General features: G+C 44.5%; 2 protein-coding genes across 2 annotated transcripts in view; both read left to right on the forward strand.

Annotated features, from left to right (window-relative positions):
• DOP1B (DOP1 leucine zipper like protein B) overlaps positions 1-17,562 on the forward strand; it is a 169,931-nt gene that overhangs the window by 98,296 nt on the left and 54,073 nt on the right. The window lies entirely within an intron of this gene.
• Positions 2,189-15,579, forward strand: CHAF1B (chromatin assembly factor 1 subunit B). Its single transcript, XM_054628497.2, has 14 exons — positions 2,189-2,273; positions 2,742-2,872; positions 4,233-4,365; positions 4,488-4,605; positions 5,015-5,118; positions 5,939-6,035; positions 7,984-8,068; positions 9,087-9,180; positions 10,200-10,269; positions 10,366-10,457; positions 12,169-12,331; positions 12,553-13,089; positions 13,814-13,905; positions 14,454-15,579. The coding sequence occupies exons 2-14, from the start codon at positions 2,747-2,749 to the stop codon at positions 14,573-14,575; spliced, it is 1,833 nt and encodes a 610-aa protein (XP_054484472.2). The 5' UTR covers positions 2,189-2,273; positions 2,742-2,746; the 3' UTR covers positions 14,576-15,579.

Here is a 17,562-nt window from a genome sequence, read left to right on the forward strand (position 1 = left end):
TGGCTCAGGGTTTGGGGGTCCCTGGGATGTGGGTTTAAGATTGATGGAGATGGATGAGGAGGGCACTGGGTCTGTCATGACTTAACTCAATCAATGCTCTCAAACACTGCCAAAGGAGGGAGTTCCCTCAGGATAACTCACCTGAGGCAAACAGGAAGGGGAAAGGTTTGGAATGAGCACAGCACAGGAGATTCCAGTGTGCAGACAGTGGCAAAAGTGCAGATACAACACCAGGAGGGTGCCAGGCTTGGTGAGGCTGATCCAGGTGAGCTGTTTGGGCAAAAATTCCCACCGTGGCAAACTGGGGGAGAAGGAAGGAGCAGCTTCCACACAGGCCATCCCAAGCTGTGGAGGAAAGAGCAGCCAGAGCCAGGCCTCAGCCCTCTGTGGGGACAGACTGCCACCTCTGCCACCTCTGCCACGGCTGCCCTGCCCAGGGGACTCGAGGGACACAGAGCTGGGGAGCACAAGGGACATGGGGCCACAGCCCCACAGCCCATCCTGGGCTTCTCCTGCAGCCCAACACCCTTGACTCAGGGTGTTACTGCTGTGAAAAATGCATATTTTATGATTGGCTTTTTGCAAATAATAAAATGATTATTATATGTGTTGTGTTAGAAAGTTATGCTGTATTAATTCTCTTAAGTAGTGTGTAAAATACAGTTTTAGGTTATTAAAAAATGTTAAAATAGAAACCATGCTATGTAGGACACGTTTTTAAAGAAAGGACTCACAACCAGATAGCAGCCACAGGACACCTGAATCTGTCAGAGAAAGAGAATTTATTTCCCCATTATCAGAAGAAACTAATTTCTTCCTGCCTCGAAGGCGTTGTCAGGATTCAGAGGAAGAAGCTGACACTGCCCAGCCAGAATCCTGTGTTTGAATGGAATTTATGCATCATGGATGAGGTGTATGAATGTGCAACAGGCTGTTGTTTTTAAGGGTTAATCCTTTGTTAACGTGGGTCCTTTTCTGGTCTTATTTTGCCCAGAAAAGGTACCTGGATGTCCGTAACTCTTTGTTTCTATTGTCTCATATTGTCCTAAACCAAATTGTCCCAATTCTTATTACTCTAATAGTGCTATTTTTATAACCATTTTATCACTATTAAATTTTTAAAATTTTAAAAACAAGTGATTGGTGTTTTTCACACTGTCCTTGTCCCCCATGAGGGTGGCACAGGAGGGCACAGCCCCTGTGTCCCCAAGCCAGGAGGCTCCTGCCATGGAGCCACCAGAGCACCAGGCTGGGAAGGATCTGAGCATTGTGTTGGGCCCTGGCACAATGTGGAGCCACAGCAGCCCTTGGGCTGTGCCAAGGAGAAGACTCCAGAGAGTACGGGGACAATGACAGTGAGCTGTGCCACAGGGATGACAACAAAGAGTTCTCCCATGGGAATAGAAAGGCGGAGAGAATTGGGATTGTTCAGCCTGGAGAAGAGAAGCTTTGGGGTGATCTCAGTGTGGCCTTTCAGGACCTGAAGGGAGGTGACAAGAAAGAGACAATTTTCAAAGGATGGAGTGACAGGACAAGGAGAAATCGCTTCAAACTAAGAGATGGTTTCATTTGAATATTAGGATGAAATTGTCTCCTGGAGGGGCTGGGATGGAATTCCCAGAGCAGCTGGGGCTGCCCCTGGATCCCTGGCAGTGCCCAAGGCCAGGCTGGACACTGGGGCTGGAGCAGCCTGGGACAGTGGGAGGTGTCCCTGCCATGGCAGGGGTGGCACTGGGTGGCACTTTAAGATCCCTTCCAACCCCAACCATTCCATAATTCTGTGATGTAGAATTAATTTTCCTTCATCGTCTCCTGCTCCCTCCCCTGCTGTGTGAGGCCCTGTGGGGTCTGGGAGCTCTCAGAGCCCCATTTTGGGCTTCAACCTCCCCTGCCCCGAGGCTCTTCTTCCATTGGGCAAGAAGTGAAAGCAGAAGCCGTTTTCTCACAATGTAACTTGTCATTATTATTATGTTTTTCAGGCAAAAGGTTTGCATTTGAAATAGGGAAGTTCGAAAACATATTTCCCATTAAGACTTTTATATATTTACACCGGTCAAGCACAGCAATGCCTATGAAATGAAAATATCAAAACAAAACAAAACAAACACTCTTTTGAGCAGTGCAAGCACTGGGCTTTTTTCATTTTAGATTTATCCCGATGTATTTGCGGTTTTTTCGCCCCCGACAGCTCCTGAGGCGGCGCGCGGGGCGGGCGCGCGCATGCGCGGGGCGGGCGCAGGCGGGAGCGCGCGGGAGCCGCGGGCGGGCCGCAGGTGAGGGCAGTGGGGGGGACCCGAGCCGGGGGAGCCGCACCGGGATTTGGGGTTCTGGGGCTCTGGGGAGTAGGATTGGTGATCCCTGGGGTCTGGAGAGCGGGGCTGGGGATCCCCGCGGCTCCGGGAGCGGCCGGCGGCGCCTCTGCCCTTCCCCAGCCCGCGCCGGGCCGCCCGTGCTCCCTCCTTGTTTGGATTCCGGGCAGGGTTGTTACCCCCAAAAAAAGTTTTTCTCTCAAGCCTTAAACCGATGCACAGGGCTTGATACCGCCCTCTTACAACCCCTAAACAGGAACTTTAGCCATAATAATCACAACTTTTAGAAACAGCCTTCCTCAAAGCATCCTGTCAATGGACTGCGGTGCAGTTCCAGGCTCTGCCAGCGGTGCCTGGGAAATGCGCACAAAGTTTGGCCTCCAGAGCCATAAGGAACAAGAATTGATGCGGGGTTTGTTCTGTTTTCTCCAGGAAACATGAAGGTCATCACCTGTGAAATCGTGTGGCATAATAAGGAGCCAGTTTACAGCTTGGATTTCCAGCATGGAGCGGATGGGAGGATCAATCGCCTGGCCTCGGCAGGGGTGGACACAACCGTGAGGGTGAGCAGAACCGGGGCTGGAGTGTGCGGGGTGTGGGGGCTGTTAGCCAAAATACTGGGATGGTTTCATTATCAAGATGTCGGGTTGGTTTCATTATCCAAAATACTGGGTTATTGGGAGGTACATGCCAAGGGGAGTGGATCGTTTCAGGAAAGAGTGTAAGATTGTATATAGAATTATAGGTTGGGGTTGGAAGGGGACTTAAAGCTCATCCAGTGCCACCCCTGCCATGGCCAGGGACACCTCCCACTGTCCCAGGCTGCTCCAAGCCCCAATGTCCAACCTGGCCTTGGGCACTGCCAGGGATCCAGGGGCAGCCACAGCTGCTCTGGGAATTTCATCCCAGCTCCTCCCCACCCTGCCAGGGAACAGTTTCATCCTAATATTCAATCTCAACCTACTCTCTTAGTATGAAGCCACTCCCCCTTGTCATTACATACTCTGGTAAATAGTCTCTGTAGTAGTTTATTCCAGTTGTCTCAGGTAAAACTTTTTCCTTCCTCACTGGCAAATTCTTCCCTGATGGTGCATATGTTTCAGGGATTTTTTTAATATCTATTTTAGGGCTAAAAAAATGTCATTTTTCTTTCACATAAAATATGCTCCCTGACAGGAGGCTGGAGTGAGGTGGGGTCAGGCTCTTCTGCCATGTCCCAATGATTCATGGTCACCAGAAATTGATGCCTTGTGCAGGCTGCCCCAGAGCAGAGGCTGGGCAGAGCTACAGAATAAAGCAGGGATTGATTCAAAGCATCTCCTCCATGGATGCACCTTGGGCAGCACCAGAGCCCAGCCAGGGCTGCACCCAAGATGAACCAAAATGGCCCCAAAATGCACGGCCGGGCACGGGCTCTGTCCCTGGGATCAGTTCTGCTCCATTTGCATCTTGCAGTTCATTGTCCCATTCCAGCTTTAGCCCCTGCAGTCCCACCCTGCTTGTTCTTCTCTCTCCAGCCCACGGGGTTTGTGCTCCGGGGCTGAGATTTGGATCATTTGTCCTTGGTGCCCAGCTGGAGCAGGAATTGTTTTGTCTCCCTGCTCTGTGCACAGAGCTCAGCATCCCAGAATGTGAACCCAGACCCACACACTAAAGCAGCACAGAATGTGAAAAATAGAAAAGCTCAAACCTGAGGCGTTACCAAGGGAAGGGAGGAGAGGAAATGGCCTCAAATTGCATCAGAGGGAGGTTCAGATTGGAGATTTGAAAATAAATCGGAGTGGCAGAGTGGTCAGGCCTTGGGGGGTTTGGAGTCACTGGAATTGTCCCAGAGCAGTCTGGATGTGGCCCTTGGGGACAGGGATTGGGGTGATGCTGGTGGCCCTTCCCACCCTGATGATCCTGTGCCCCTCTCCTAAGCAGATCTGGAAGGTGGAGAAGGGCCCGGATGGCAAAGCCATCGTGGAGTTCCTGTCCAACCTGGCGCGCCACACCAAGGCCGTCAACGTCGTGCGCTTCTCTCCCAGCGGGGACATCCTGGCCTCAGGAGGGGATGGTGAGAGCTGCTTCTCCTCTGCCCCATTCAGCAGAATTTTGAAGTTAAACTAAATGAAATCCAGCTGAATGAACAAAAGGGACAAAGGGAAATTGAGCAGCTTGCTCTGGTTCCTTCTGCAGATGCTGTCATTTTGCTGTGGAAGCTGAATGACAGCAAAGAGCTGGAGCCGTTGGTGTTTCAGGATGATGATGAAGCTCAGCTCAACAAGGAGAACTGGGCAGTCATTAAAACTTTGAGGTAAATTTATTGTTTGGTCAGTTTGTTTTTCTTTTCAGTGGTTTTGTTTTCTCAGTGGTTTCTAACATGTGGTGCACTTCTCAGTTTGTGTAGAATTCTAGCACTGTCTACAATTTGTTTGCTCTGATATGAATCCTTTTAACTCCCTGTTAATGAGACTCAGAAAAAGGAGGGAGAGGGACATTTTGAATAATCAGGTGGTGACAGGACAAAGAGCAATGGTTTTAAGCTGAAGCAGCAGTTCTTGGCAGCTGAGGTTGTTGTGAGAGGAATGCAGAAGTGCTTGAAGCACCAGCAGGAGTTTTTATTTGCCTCTTGCTATTTTTTTTTAACCTAAAAATTCATAAAACTCATATTCACACATAGCTTTTAATTTTCAAATTAATAATTGTTTTTTCCTGCCTTCCAGAGGCCACTTGGAAGATGTGTATGATATTTGTTGGACCTCAGATGGAAATTACATGGCATCTGCTTCTGTGGATAACACAGCAATCATGTGGGATGTCAATAAAGGTAAATGCTGCAGTTATCTCATGGAATTCCAGATCTGCTGGAAGGGGCTTGTGGCATTTCCCCCCCCAAAAAATGGGAAACATCTTTTTGATGATTGTTTTTCTGTGTGATTTTCTGTGTGTGTGTGAGGGCCCTCAATAAATAGATATAAAATATTCTCAATTTACACCTGAGGAATCTGATCACCTTGGAGTATTCAGGAAATAACTTCACACATTTTTTACCCCCCCAAAACTCTTGCACAAACTTCTTACTTCACTTTTTGGTGTTGTGCAGCATGGCCTGAGCTCTGTTTGTGTCTTTCCTTTTGAAAATCTATTTATTTTCTTGGAAACTTGGCAGCTTCTGGTATTTCTTTGCAAGAAAGCAACACTTAAATAATATAAAAAAATTCCACCTGTGCCAGTATTCAACAAAGTATTTCTAAAACTCCCTGTAACTTTGTCTCATCAATATTTTGGCTCTGAGAACTTCTCTTGTGGAACATCAGTGGGGTCAGAGAGCTCCTGCCTTTGCTTATCTGAGTCATAATATTAATCTAATATTAATTCTAATTAATTGTTAAGTTTGTAGTGAACAAACCCTAAATAATGATCTAATATTAATTCTAATTAATGATCAAATTTGTAGTGAACAAACCTTTAACTGGCACTTTAAAAGCAACTTTTGCTGATAATCTTTTCAGCCACCATCCAATGGACACTTGTATGTTTAAAAAATTATTTCCCTACATTTTGAAGCATTTTTTTGTCTTGTTTGATGTCTGAAATGTTTGGAAACACGTTGGAATTTATGATCTGAAAGCTGTTTGTAATTTCAGGACAGAAAGTTTCAATATTTAATGAGCACAAGAGTTATGTCCAAGGAGTAACCTGGGATCCTCTGGGCCAGTATATTGCAACCCTGAGTTGTGACAGGTGAGCTGTTGGTCTCAGTGGTTTTCCTGAATATTCCTTTTTCCAGGAGGATGAATTGAAAGGAAGTATGCCAGATAAACATGAGGTTTTGCTTTATTCACTTTGTTGTGTAAGCAGGCTGATGTGAAAGTAAAATGATATTTTAGTTAATTTTTTGGCTTGTGCTCAATGATTCCTGCAGTCTCTCTTAGCAGCAAATAAACTTTTGTAGGAGTCTTCCTTTAGGAAGACTTAATTCCTTTAATTCCTTTAGGAATTAAATTTTTATGTTATTGATCATTACTGATACCCTTCAGAGAGTGCTGCATGGTTGTGTTTATGAGCTGATAAATTCATCCTTGGGGATGGAGCAGCCTGGGACAGTGCAAGGTTAAAAGGAATTAAAAGGAAGTATGCCAGATAAACATGAGATTTTGTTTTATTCACTTTGTTGTGTAAGCAGGCTGATGTGAAAGTAAAATTATATTTTAGTTAATTTTTTGGCTTAAGGTAAATGATTCCTGCAGTCTCTCTTAGCAGCACATAAACTTTTGTAGGAGTCTTCCTTTAGGAATTAAGTTTTTATGTTATTGATCATTATTGGTACTCTTCAGAGAGTGCTGCATGGTTGTGTTCATGAGCTGATAAATTCATCCTTGGGGATGGAGCAGCCTGGGACAGTGCAAGGTCCCTGCTCGAGGCAGGGTTGGAATTCAATGACCTTTAAGGTGTCTTCCAGCCCAGAGCATTCCATGATGATAGAACTGATGGAGATGTAGTTAATTGTTTCTAAGGTGAGTAGTTGTTGTTTCTAAGGAGATGTAGTTAATTGTTTCCCACCCTTGAGGAGCCCACAGTGCAGGTAGGAACTGCCTGGCAGTTCCCTGTTTCCTAATTTCCTTATTCCCCCATAAATCCAAATGCTGGGACCTGCCAAACCTTGTGGAGGGGTTGCCAAGCATTGTGAGGGGTTCATTGATTCTTTGGTCATTAACACACATCCATCCCTCTGGTGGTGTCCCGTGAGGAGGATTTTACCTAATGGTCAACTGGTGCTCCAGGTTTATATTTTTATATTTTGAGCTGCTGACTGAGAAGGGAGATCCTGGGGCATTTTTGGGAAACTTGGGGTGAATGGAAGCTGTTCATAGGAAAGGCTGGGAGAGCTGGGATTGTTCACCTGCACAGGAGAAGCTTTGGGATGACCTCAGGGTGGCCTTGCAGGGCCTGCAGGAGCCCCAGGAAAGCTGGAGAGAGACAATTTCACAGAATTCCCAGAATTCCCAGAATCCCTGGGTTGGAAGAGACCTTCAAGGCCATGGAGTCCAGCCCAGCCCCAACCCCTCAACTGAACCCTGGCACCCAGTGCCACATCCAGGCTTTGTTAAACACACCCAGGCATGGGGACTCCACCACCTCCCTGGGCAGCCATTCCAGAACTTTCTCACCCTTGCTGGAAAAACCTTTTCCCTGCTCTCCAGCCTGGATTTCCCTTGGTGCAGCTCAAGGCTGTGTGCTCTGGTTGTGTCAGTGCTGCTGGAGAAAGAGCCCAGGGCCAGCTGAGCACAGGCCCCTTTCAGGAGCTGTGCAGAGTGAGGAGGGCAGCCCTGAGTCTCCTTTGCTCCAGGCTGAGCACCCCCAGCTCCCTCAGGGCTTCCTCTCAGGGCTTGAAGGACAGGACACAGGGATGCAGGGACAGCACCCAGGGAATGGCTCCCACTGCCACAAGGCAGGGCTGGATGGGATCTTGGCAATGAGGAATTATTCCCTGGCAGGGTGGGCAGGGCTGGGATGGAATTCCATCCCTGGATCCCTGGCAGTGCCCAAGGCCAGGTTGGACACTGGGGCTGGGAGCACCTGGGGCAGTGGGAGGTGTCCCTGCCATGGCAGCAATGGCTGATTTTTCCTGTCCCTCCCAACCCCATGCACTCCATCATTCCCTGCTGGCTCACTCTGCTCTCCCACGCAGGGTCCTGCGAGTTTACAGCACCCAGACCAAGCGAGTGGCCTTCAATGTCACCAAGATGCCATCGGGGTCGGGAGCTGAAGGAGAGGTACCTGCTTCTGCTGGGGCTGCAAACTCTGCTGGGGGCTCTTTTATCTAAACTTCCTGTTCCATGAAACCAAAAGATCCAATATTTTCCATTCAAACAATTCCTATGTTGTAGAATCATCAAGGTTGCAAGAAACCTTCACACTCATCCACTCCCACCATCATCACCCCGAAACCACATCCCCAAAATTTTTTGCTGATGTAAGCAGTAAGGTAATCCTTTAGCTGTAAAAATTAAAAATAGTGTGGAGAAAACAGTTCTTAACAGGGAAAACTTCAAACATACCTGGCAGTAGCCTGGAGTTTATGAATGGATGTGAATAATAATAGTAATAATATTTTAAAGTTAATAGTAATAATATTTTAAAGTTAATAGTGATAATATTTTAAAGTTAATAGTAATAATATTTTAAAGTTAACAGCCAGGAATTTTCAAGAAGGTAATTAGATTGTGAAGAAAAATATGATTTAGGGATTATTTAGGAAACTCTAACCCTAAGAGGGAAAACAAAGAGCTTTTGTTTCCTCCCAAACAGCTTTAAGTGATAGTAAAATAACACCTCCAGGCTGGCTGTAACTTTCTTAATTCCTTCTATTCATTCCTTTTCTTTTTGGGGGAAAGCATTGGTAAGAGTTTTATGGACACTGAAGAACAGGCCTGAGAGCAGGCACTTTGCCATGGGAGAAGTTTTCTTTCAACCTCTAATCCTGGGGTTAGCACGAGATGCCTGAGCAGCACTGGGTGTTAAACAATGTTGTTCTCCAGGTTATGACTGTTTTTTGATGGCTGCTTTAAGGTGACAGCTCTGGGAGTGTTTTGCTTTGCAGCTCAAGAGGGATCAAGGATTATTTTTCTTAGCTGTGAAGAATTTATAGAGAGCTTGATGGAGCCATGGCTTCTTAAAGCTTTTATTTGAAAAGTTCCATCAGGCTGGAGTGTCCCAGTGGATGTTTTGTGTCCCAGGGATGGCAGTTGCACATTCCTGGCCTTTTCCACAGTCCTGATTTCTGTGTTGCAGGCCAGGAGCTTTCGGATGTTTCACGACGACAGCATGAAGTCGTTTTTCCGCAGGCTCAGCTTCACTCCTGATGGCTCCTATCTGCTCACTCCAGGTGTGGGGACATCTCCTGGCACTTGGGCTGTGTCACTGAGCTTGGAAAACATTCCCAAGGTCATGGAATCCAAGCTGTCACCCATCCCCACCTTGTCCCCAGCCCAGAGCACTCAGTGCCACCTGCAGGGGACACCTGCAGGGCTGGGCACTGCAAAGCTCCCTGGGCAGCCCCTGCCAAGGCCTGAGCTCCCTTGCCATGGGCAAATTGCTGCTGCTGTCCAAGCTGAGCCTGCCCTGGCCCAGCCTGAGGCCGTTCCCTCTGCTCCTGTCCCTGTGCCCTGGGAGCAGAGCCCGACCCCCCGGCTGTGCCCTCCTGGCAGCAGAGCCACAAGGGCCCCCTGAGCTGAAATGGCTCCCAACCCAAAGCATTCCCTAAGAACCTAAGGTTTCTCCAGGCTGAGCCCCTTTCCCAGCTCCCTCAATCTCTTATATCCTAATTTGAATGTTCCTTAATATTTCCTGCATCTCAGTGATGCTGATTTATCCTAATTAAGCCATTCCTCATTTTCCTTATTGAAGAAAATAAAAATTCCACAATATTCTCCATCAGCAATCCACAACATCAACTTTCTCCTGTGATAAAAGTGCTATTTATGGCATTTTGCTGGATAAATTGCAACACCAGAAGTCTTAAGATAGAAATGAAGGATAATGAGTGGGGTTTTTTTTGATTTTGTCCTTCCCTCAGAACATTCTGCATTCAGAGTAAAAACAGCCCAGCAAGGAGGGATCAGTGTGTGCCTGTCCAAACCCTGCTTTTATTGATGTCTGGCAACATCAAAAAGCAGCTTTGAAGAGGGAAGTGTATAAGGGAAAACAAAACCAGCACTAAATAAATATTTGGGATGCCTTTTTAAGTTGTATTCAGCTTTTGCCCAACTGACAAGCCTAATTCCTGGGAATTAGAATATTTCTGGAGAGGCCTAATTGCCAGGAACTGGAATGTTTGTGGACACAAGGTGTGTGCTCAGGAGCTCTCTGAGGTGATGAGTAATGCTGGAATCTTTGTTTTTGCAGCTGGCTGTGTGGAATCAGGAGAGAACGTTACAAACACCACCTATGTTTTCTCCAGAAACAATCTTAAAAGGTAGGGGTTTAGTGAGATAAAAATCTGTTTGGATATAAAAAATAAGCAATTCCAATAGTGCAAATGTGTTTTCTGAACTCCTGGCTCTCTCTGAAGGCCCGTGGGTCACCTGCCCTGTCCTGGCAAGGGCACTCTGGCTGTTCGCTGCTGCCCTGTGTACTTTGAGCTGAGAGGAGCCTCTGCTGAAGGTATGGTGTGGGGGCTTGGGAAGGCAGCTGGGTGCTCAGGAAGGCAGGAGCCTCCCTGAAATACAACATGCAAATTGTTACAGTCTGAATGATTATAACTTTGAAATGAAGGGACTCTCAGGCAAGGATATGGGAGTAGGAATAACAGCTCTTTACTGGGAAAATTAAAAATACAAATGCAATAGTACAAACAAACAAAAAACCACTGACAAAGTCAGAATAGGAGGTGCCCCCCTGTGTGTCAGGGGGTGGCACAGCCCCATCCCATGGGGGCTCAGCCCTCCTGCAGTGCCAGCTGTGGCTCTGCTGGAGCAGGGATCCTGCACAAGGGGGGAGTTTTCCTCTGCAGCTCCAGGGCTGCTGCAGATGGGCCTGGGCTCCCTCTGGCCATGCAGGGCAGCAGAAGCTGCTCCTCTGGCAATGCCCTGGGCAAAGGCTGCTGGGCTGTCCCAGCACCTCAGATTGGATCCAGGTAGGAATGCTTGGCTCCTCCCCTGGGCAATGCAGCATCTCCCCATGGGATGATGGGATTGGATCAGCCCTGCAGGGACACTCAGTGGCCATGGACAGCAGAGATCTCCTGCAGGGAGGATTGGCTGTGGGAGAGAGAAAGGAAAAACTGCCCCATGGACAGCAGAGAACTGCCCCAGCTCTGACAGATGGGAACAGAACACACAGACCCATTTCCAACCTAAGACATATGGGAAGCTTCAGGGAGTGGGAACTTTCCCACTTCAGGGAGTGGGAACTCCCAGCAAATCTGGGAAAAGATGTGGCTGGACACTGTTTTATGCCCCAGCCTTTCAGCATTCATTCCTCTGAGACAGTGCTGAGAAGTTGCTTCCTGACTCTGAGGCCCTGAGTTCACCTCAAGTCCCTCATGAGTTGCTTTTGGTAGAGGGGATGAATGTTGTTCCTTGGCCTCTCAGGCTGCAGGAGCACTGTGAAATATTTTCCTTCAGCTGTTAACCATTTTGTGTTCAAAAGAAATAACCTGGTTTAGCACCAGAGGAGCAGTGCAGTGAAATAATTCCTGTTAGTCTCAGCTGCCCACATCACAGGGAGTTGGAGGAGTTTGCCACAACCACTGGTGTTTATTCAAGGAAGCAGTGCTGGTGTTACTGGGCAGAGCAGGAATTCTGAGCTGGGGGCAGGATTATGTGAAGTTGCACAAGAATTTGTTTTGTATTTATTTAATCCAACTTTATTGTGGGTCCAGGAGTGTTTATATTTTAACAAGACTGGCATTACTCAGGTGGAAAGGCAGAGCTTGGCTCCTTTCTTTCAAGGTTAAATTTGTAGTATTCCTTACAGGATTTACCTGTTCTATTTCCATCATAATTTTAGATCCATGGTGTTGCAAAGCAAGGAGATGAGGGTCTGCAGTTCATCTCTGTAGCTCCTCTAAAGGGAGACTTTAATATTAAAGTTCTTATAAATATGCTGAAAAATTCCAGCTGGAAAACAGGGAAAAATTTACAAAACAAAACAGTAGCAATCCAGAGGGAGAAAGGCGCCCTTTTGTTTTTCAACGAAGAAAATAAAAAGTAAATTTCAGACAACAGAAATGTTCAATTTTGCATTTTATGCAAGAGCTGTCTGCTCAGTGTTTACACTGATTGATGCTGTAATTTTATTTAAATGAATGCCTAAGTGCAGTCACTACCTTGCAATAAATACAAGAGAATTCTCACTGTTCGTTTCTTTGCAGATGAAATCAGTCCCAAATCCCCCCCTGCCCTGTTCAGCCTCCCCTATCGATTGGTGTTTGCTGTTGCCTCAGAAGATTCTGTGCTTTTTTATGACACTGAGCAGTCCTTCCCCTTTGGTTATGTCTCCAACATCCATTACCACACCCTGAGTGACATTTCATGGTAAGGAATTGTGTTCCTGAGGTTTATTGTCATGGGGAAATGTCCTTTTTCCATGTCCACCGTGAGCCCTGCCTTGGCTTTGTATTTCATTTATGCCACACACGTGGTCACTCAGTGTCTGAGCAGCAATCCATCCCTGTTTGCTCTGTAAATTAGAGAATTATTTTAATCAGTTGAAGTAAAATCTTGGTCTTTAATGGGAATAAATCAATCCCAAACAGGTCCAGTGATGGATCCTTCCTGGCCATTTCCTCCACGGATGGGTACTGCTCCTTCGTCACCTTCGAGGAGGATGAGCTGGGAGTGCCCCTCAAGGAAAAGCCCCAGATCCATGTCAGGACTCCTGGAGCAGCAGCAGACAAGAAAGCCAAGAAGAGCCAATCCCACAAAGTCATTTCTCCAGGTTCCAGGCTGCCAGAGGGGACCCCTCCCAGCAAGGATCCCCCAGTGCAACCCCAAACCCCCAGCACTGTTGGGAAGGAGCTGCCTTCCACCCCTGTGGGCATCAAAAGCACCCCAGGGCCATCCCCTTCCACCCCTGTGGGCATCAAAAGCACCCCAGGGCCATCCCCTTCCACCCCTGTGGGCATCAAAAGCACCCCAGGGCCATCCCCTTCCACCCCTGTGGGCATCAAAAGCACCCCAGGGCCATCCTCAGAGGAGAGGAGGAGCAGCCAGGCAGGCACCCAGAGCAGCAGAGGCCCCCAGCCCAGGAGGGTCACCCTCACCACTCTGCAGTCCTGTTTCAAAACACCCAGGTGAGATTTCTGCTGCCCCTTCCACTTGGAAATAAAAGGGCCAAGGCAATTTGTGCTTGTGCTGCATTTAAAGGCTGAGCTTTGCACACAAATTCCCAGCCCTGGCTCTGAGTGGGAGCTCTCTTGATGTGGGGTTTTTTTGTTGTGCTGCAAACAAGAGGTCAAAATGTCTCCTAAATGTGGAGCTTTTAGGTTTCTGCTTGAAATGTGAGGCAGCAAATTCACCTGAGCCTTCACAACAGAAAGTGTCTGTCTTGGCCAGGAGTTGGGCTTTGATCCTCTTGGATCTCTTCCAGCTCAGAATATTCTGTGATTCTGTCTTCAGCTCCAGTTTTGTGCACAAAAGTGGTACCTGAAGCCTTCAGCTGCCAGGAGCTGTTTAAAAACCCTTCTGCAAGTCTAGCCAGGCCCTTGGTGTGGAGCTTAAAACATGGATTAGGTGACTTCCTAAAAGATCTCATTTTTTAGAAATTGCCAATAATCCAGGTGTTGATTGTACTGGGGCTCTGAGCACCCTGCTTCAGTGGAAGGTGGCCCTGCCCATGGCAGCGCATTGGAAGTGGATAATGCTCCATTCAACTTGTAAAAAGAAGGGAAAATGTGCAGTAAAACACATCTGAATTACCTTTGCAGTTAAGTGATTCTGTATTAATTAAATCTTGAAGTGAAACACTCATGGAAGTGATGTCTGTAAAGCAGTTTAATTCTTTCTGCTCTTTTAAAGGAGAATAAACTTGATTTCCTTGAAGCCAGACACCCCAGCCTCTGCATATCCAGACCCAGCCCCTATCCCTCCTTCCTCAGAACAGGACCATGGTGAGTTTCTGTGGCTCTCAACACCAGCCAAGTCTCTTCCCAGGCAGATTTTTCTATTATAGATTTATATTGTAAAAAATCCTCACTCTGATTACAATTTCTGAAGCTTCTCCTTAGTTTTGATGCGTGCTTTGAGAGATTGAGATTGTTTTGAGAGGTGCTTTGGGCAGTATGAAATGTGTTCTGCCTTGAGATTGTTTTGAGAGGTGCTTTGGGCAGTATGAAATGTGTTCTGCCTTGAGATTGTTTTGAGAGGTGCTTTGGGCAGTATGAAATGTGTTCTGCCTTGAGATTGTTTTGAGAGGTGCTTTGGGCAGTATGAAATGTGTTCTCCCTGCTCTGGGGCAGCTGATGGTGGCTGTCCCTACAGTTTTGTAGCACCAAGGATAAATTCATGGGGGTGATGTTCTCCAGCTTTTCAAAGACTTTTGTCTTTGAAAACAGCTTATCCTTGTTGCAGGTGCTGGACACTCTCAGACCAGGGCTGGGTGGATTTTAAATCTGAATTTATTCATTTGAAATGATTTTCCTGTCTGATTTTTTTCCAGAGAAGCCACTGCCATCTGATGAGAGCCTCCCAGCTCCCCCAGCCCCAAAACGTGCCAGGACTGAGGATTTGTCCCTTCCTGCAGCTGCTGGAGACCAGAGCAGCTGTGAGTCCAACAAATAAAGGCTGAGCACACCCCTCCCAGCCTGAAGGCAAAGCTGCCATGTCTGAGTGCATTTCTTTTTGCAAAAATTCAGTCCTCAATTCCCAGTCCAAGTTCCCTGGGCAGGTCTGATGCAGAACCATCAACATTTCTGTGAAGAAACTGCCAGGAGAAGATCCAGGTTTCAGGAATGGGGTTCTGCAGCAGGAGGAATAGTTGGGAAGTGACTCCAAGGAGAAGGAAATCAGGGAAATGTGGGGATTAAAAACCCAGCCAGTAAGATGTGAGTCTCCACCAGAGTCCCTAAATCATGTTTAGAAAGCATTCTACCTTCCAGGAACCGTCTGGCAAAAAGAATCAAATGCATTCATAAGATTTGATGTTGTTCAAGACCTGAAAAAAGAGGAAATGGTGTCATTCCAGCATTTTTGGTTATTTCTGGTGTAAAATGATGCTCCCCAGTAGCTGTGGGGTGGGGCTGACTCACTCTGAGCTCAGCACAAAGCTCAGGATTGGGATGTGGGAGCAGAAATGGGAAGATTTGACTGCAAGAAACAAGAAAGCAAAAGGAAGGAATTCTCTGAGGAGCTGCTGGAAGAATGAAACAGCAGAAAGTTCTTCTTGTTTAATTTCTGGACTCAAAAAAGAAATGCAGCTGTGAGATTTTCCTGAGGCAGCAGGATTTGAGTGTGTACATTGAAATTTCCCCTTTTTCCCCAACTCCCTTGGCCAATAAAACACAATCCAGTGGATGGGAAACTGCTACACCTAAAATTTCCTTTTAGCATTTAATACTTCATAAAAGCAGAAATAGAAATGTTCCAGAAGTGACTCACAAAAGTCTCACAGGGAGGAAATAGTAACAAACACCTCTGTCAGTCCTTCAGGCAAATGAATCCTGCCTCCAATTAAATTTCAACAATTAATGAGCAAAAGGGTGTAGGAAACTTGGTGGGATCTTGGTTTTCTCACTGTGATGAGGATGGATCTTCATTAGACTTAATTAAAGCTGAGTTTTCTTCTAGTGAAGAATTACAAAGAGATCTTTCTTACATTACATTTCTTGGGTTTCAAGTAGAATTTACAATTTTTCAGATGGGTTTCAAGTGGAATTTGCAATTTTTTAGATTGATTTCAAGTGGATTTTGTCATTTTTCAGGTGGGTTTCAAATAGAATCTGCAGGTTTTTGGATGGGTTTCATAGAGAACTTACAATTTTTTGGATGAGTTTCAAATAGAATTTACAATTTTTTAGATGGGTTTCAAGTGGATTTTGTAATTTTTCAGATGGGTTTCAAATAGAATTTACATTTTTTAACCTTGTAATTTTTCAGGTGGGTTTCAAATAGAATTTGCAGTTTTTTGGATGGGTTTTATAGAGAACTTACAATTTTTTGGATGACTTTCAAATAGAATGTGCAATTTTTAGGTGGCTTTCAAGTGGATTTTGCAATTTTTCAGGTGGGTCTCAAATAGAATTTGCAATTTTTCTGATGGGTTTCAAACAGATTTTGTAACTTTTTAGCTGGGTGAGGATTCATGATTGTCTTGTTCCTGAAAAGACTTTTGGCTGTGTAATAATGGTTCATTTTTAAACAGCCACACCTTGTGCTCCTGTGCTGTTGAATTTTAAATTTTTACCTTCCCAGCTGTCAATATTAATTTATCTTGTTAACATTTATATTATATAATATAAATATATTATTTATAATATATTATATAATATAAATACTAACAAGATAAATTAATATGTTAAAATAATAATAATATCTTAAAATTAATAATCTTAAAATTAATATAAATAATATAATATATTTATTTAATAATTAACCACTGCTTTCTGGTCAAAATTTGTTTGATCCTTGCCCATGGATTCCAAACAGGCTCTGCATTTTGTCTGCATATTCCCTGTGTTTATATGAATTTTGTTATCAAATAAAGAAATAATAATATAATATAATATAATATAATATAATATAATATAATATAATATAATTTTATATATCTATATATTATTTTAATAATATATAAATATATTAATATAATAATTTTATAAATCTATATATTATTATATATTATATAATGTTATATAATATTATAATATAATAAAATATATAATATAATATTAATATATAATAATATATTCTAATATATTATAATATATAATATAATAATATATTCTATATTATATAATATATATAATATATTATATATATAAAATATAATATATTGTATTATATAAATATATTAACATAATAATTTTATATTGTATATTATTATAATGTAATATGATATAATATAATATGCAATATATAATATAACATGATATAATGTAATATAGTATAACATAATTATAATATAAATAAAACTTAAAAATATATAAAATATATTTATAATATAAACTTATAGCTTATAAAATTTATAATATAAATAAAAATAGATAAATTAATATAAATAAATAATACATTAAAATATAAAAGTAATATGTAGATATAAATAAACAATATATGAACATAAAATAAATATAAATATTATATAAATATTATATAAAATATAAAGACCATCAAATTAATTTTTTTAAAAACAATACTTTTTGGGGATTTTGTGGTGTTTTCTGCTCTGGCAGCTGCAGGACCCTGGAGAAGAGGCAGATGAATTATGTGCTAACAAAATGTCAGGAATTAAATGGCATCAGGGATGTGATTCCACCACTTCCCTGGGCATCCTTCCTTTTCCAGGAATAATTTTTTCCTGATTTTTTCCCAACCACAGCCCTGGAGTGGCCAGCACAGGGAGAATTTTGGGCAGTGCCAGATCTCAGAGTGCTGCCTGTGGGAAATGGAAATGGTGGAATTCAGGGAGGTTGAGAGGTCCCTGCCCTGTGGGAGCTCCTGCTTTTCCCTGGCCACGGGGAAGGTGGGAGGTGGTTGGAAGAGAGGAGGGAGTGTCCATGGGAACGGAGGTGGCTGGGAGGGGAAAAGGGGCAGGAAGGGGTTAATGGGAGCTG

This window comes from Agelaius phoeniceus, chromosome 2 (genome assembly GCF_051311805.1).
Source record: "Agelaius phoeniceus isolate bAgePho1 chromosome 2, bAgePho1.hap1, whole genome shotgun sequence".
Classification (NCBI taxonomy): domain Eukaryota; kingdom Metazoa; phylum Chordata; class Aves; order Passeriformes; family Icteridae; genus Agelaius; species Agelaius phoeniceus.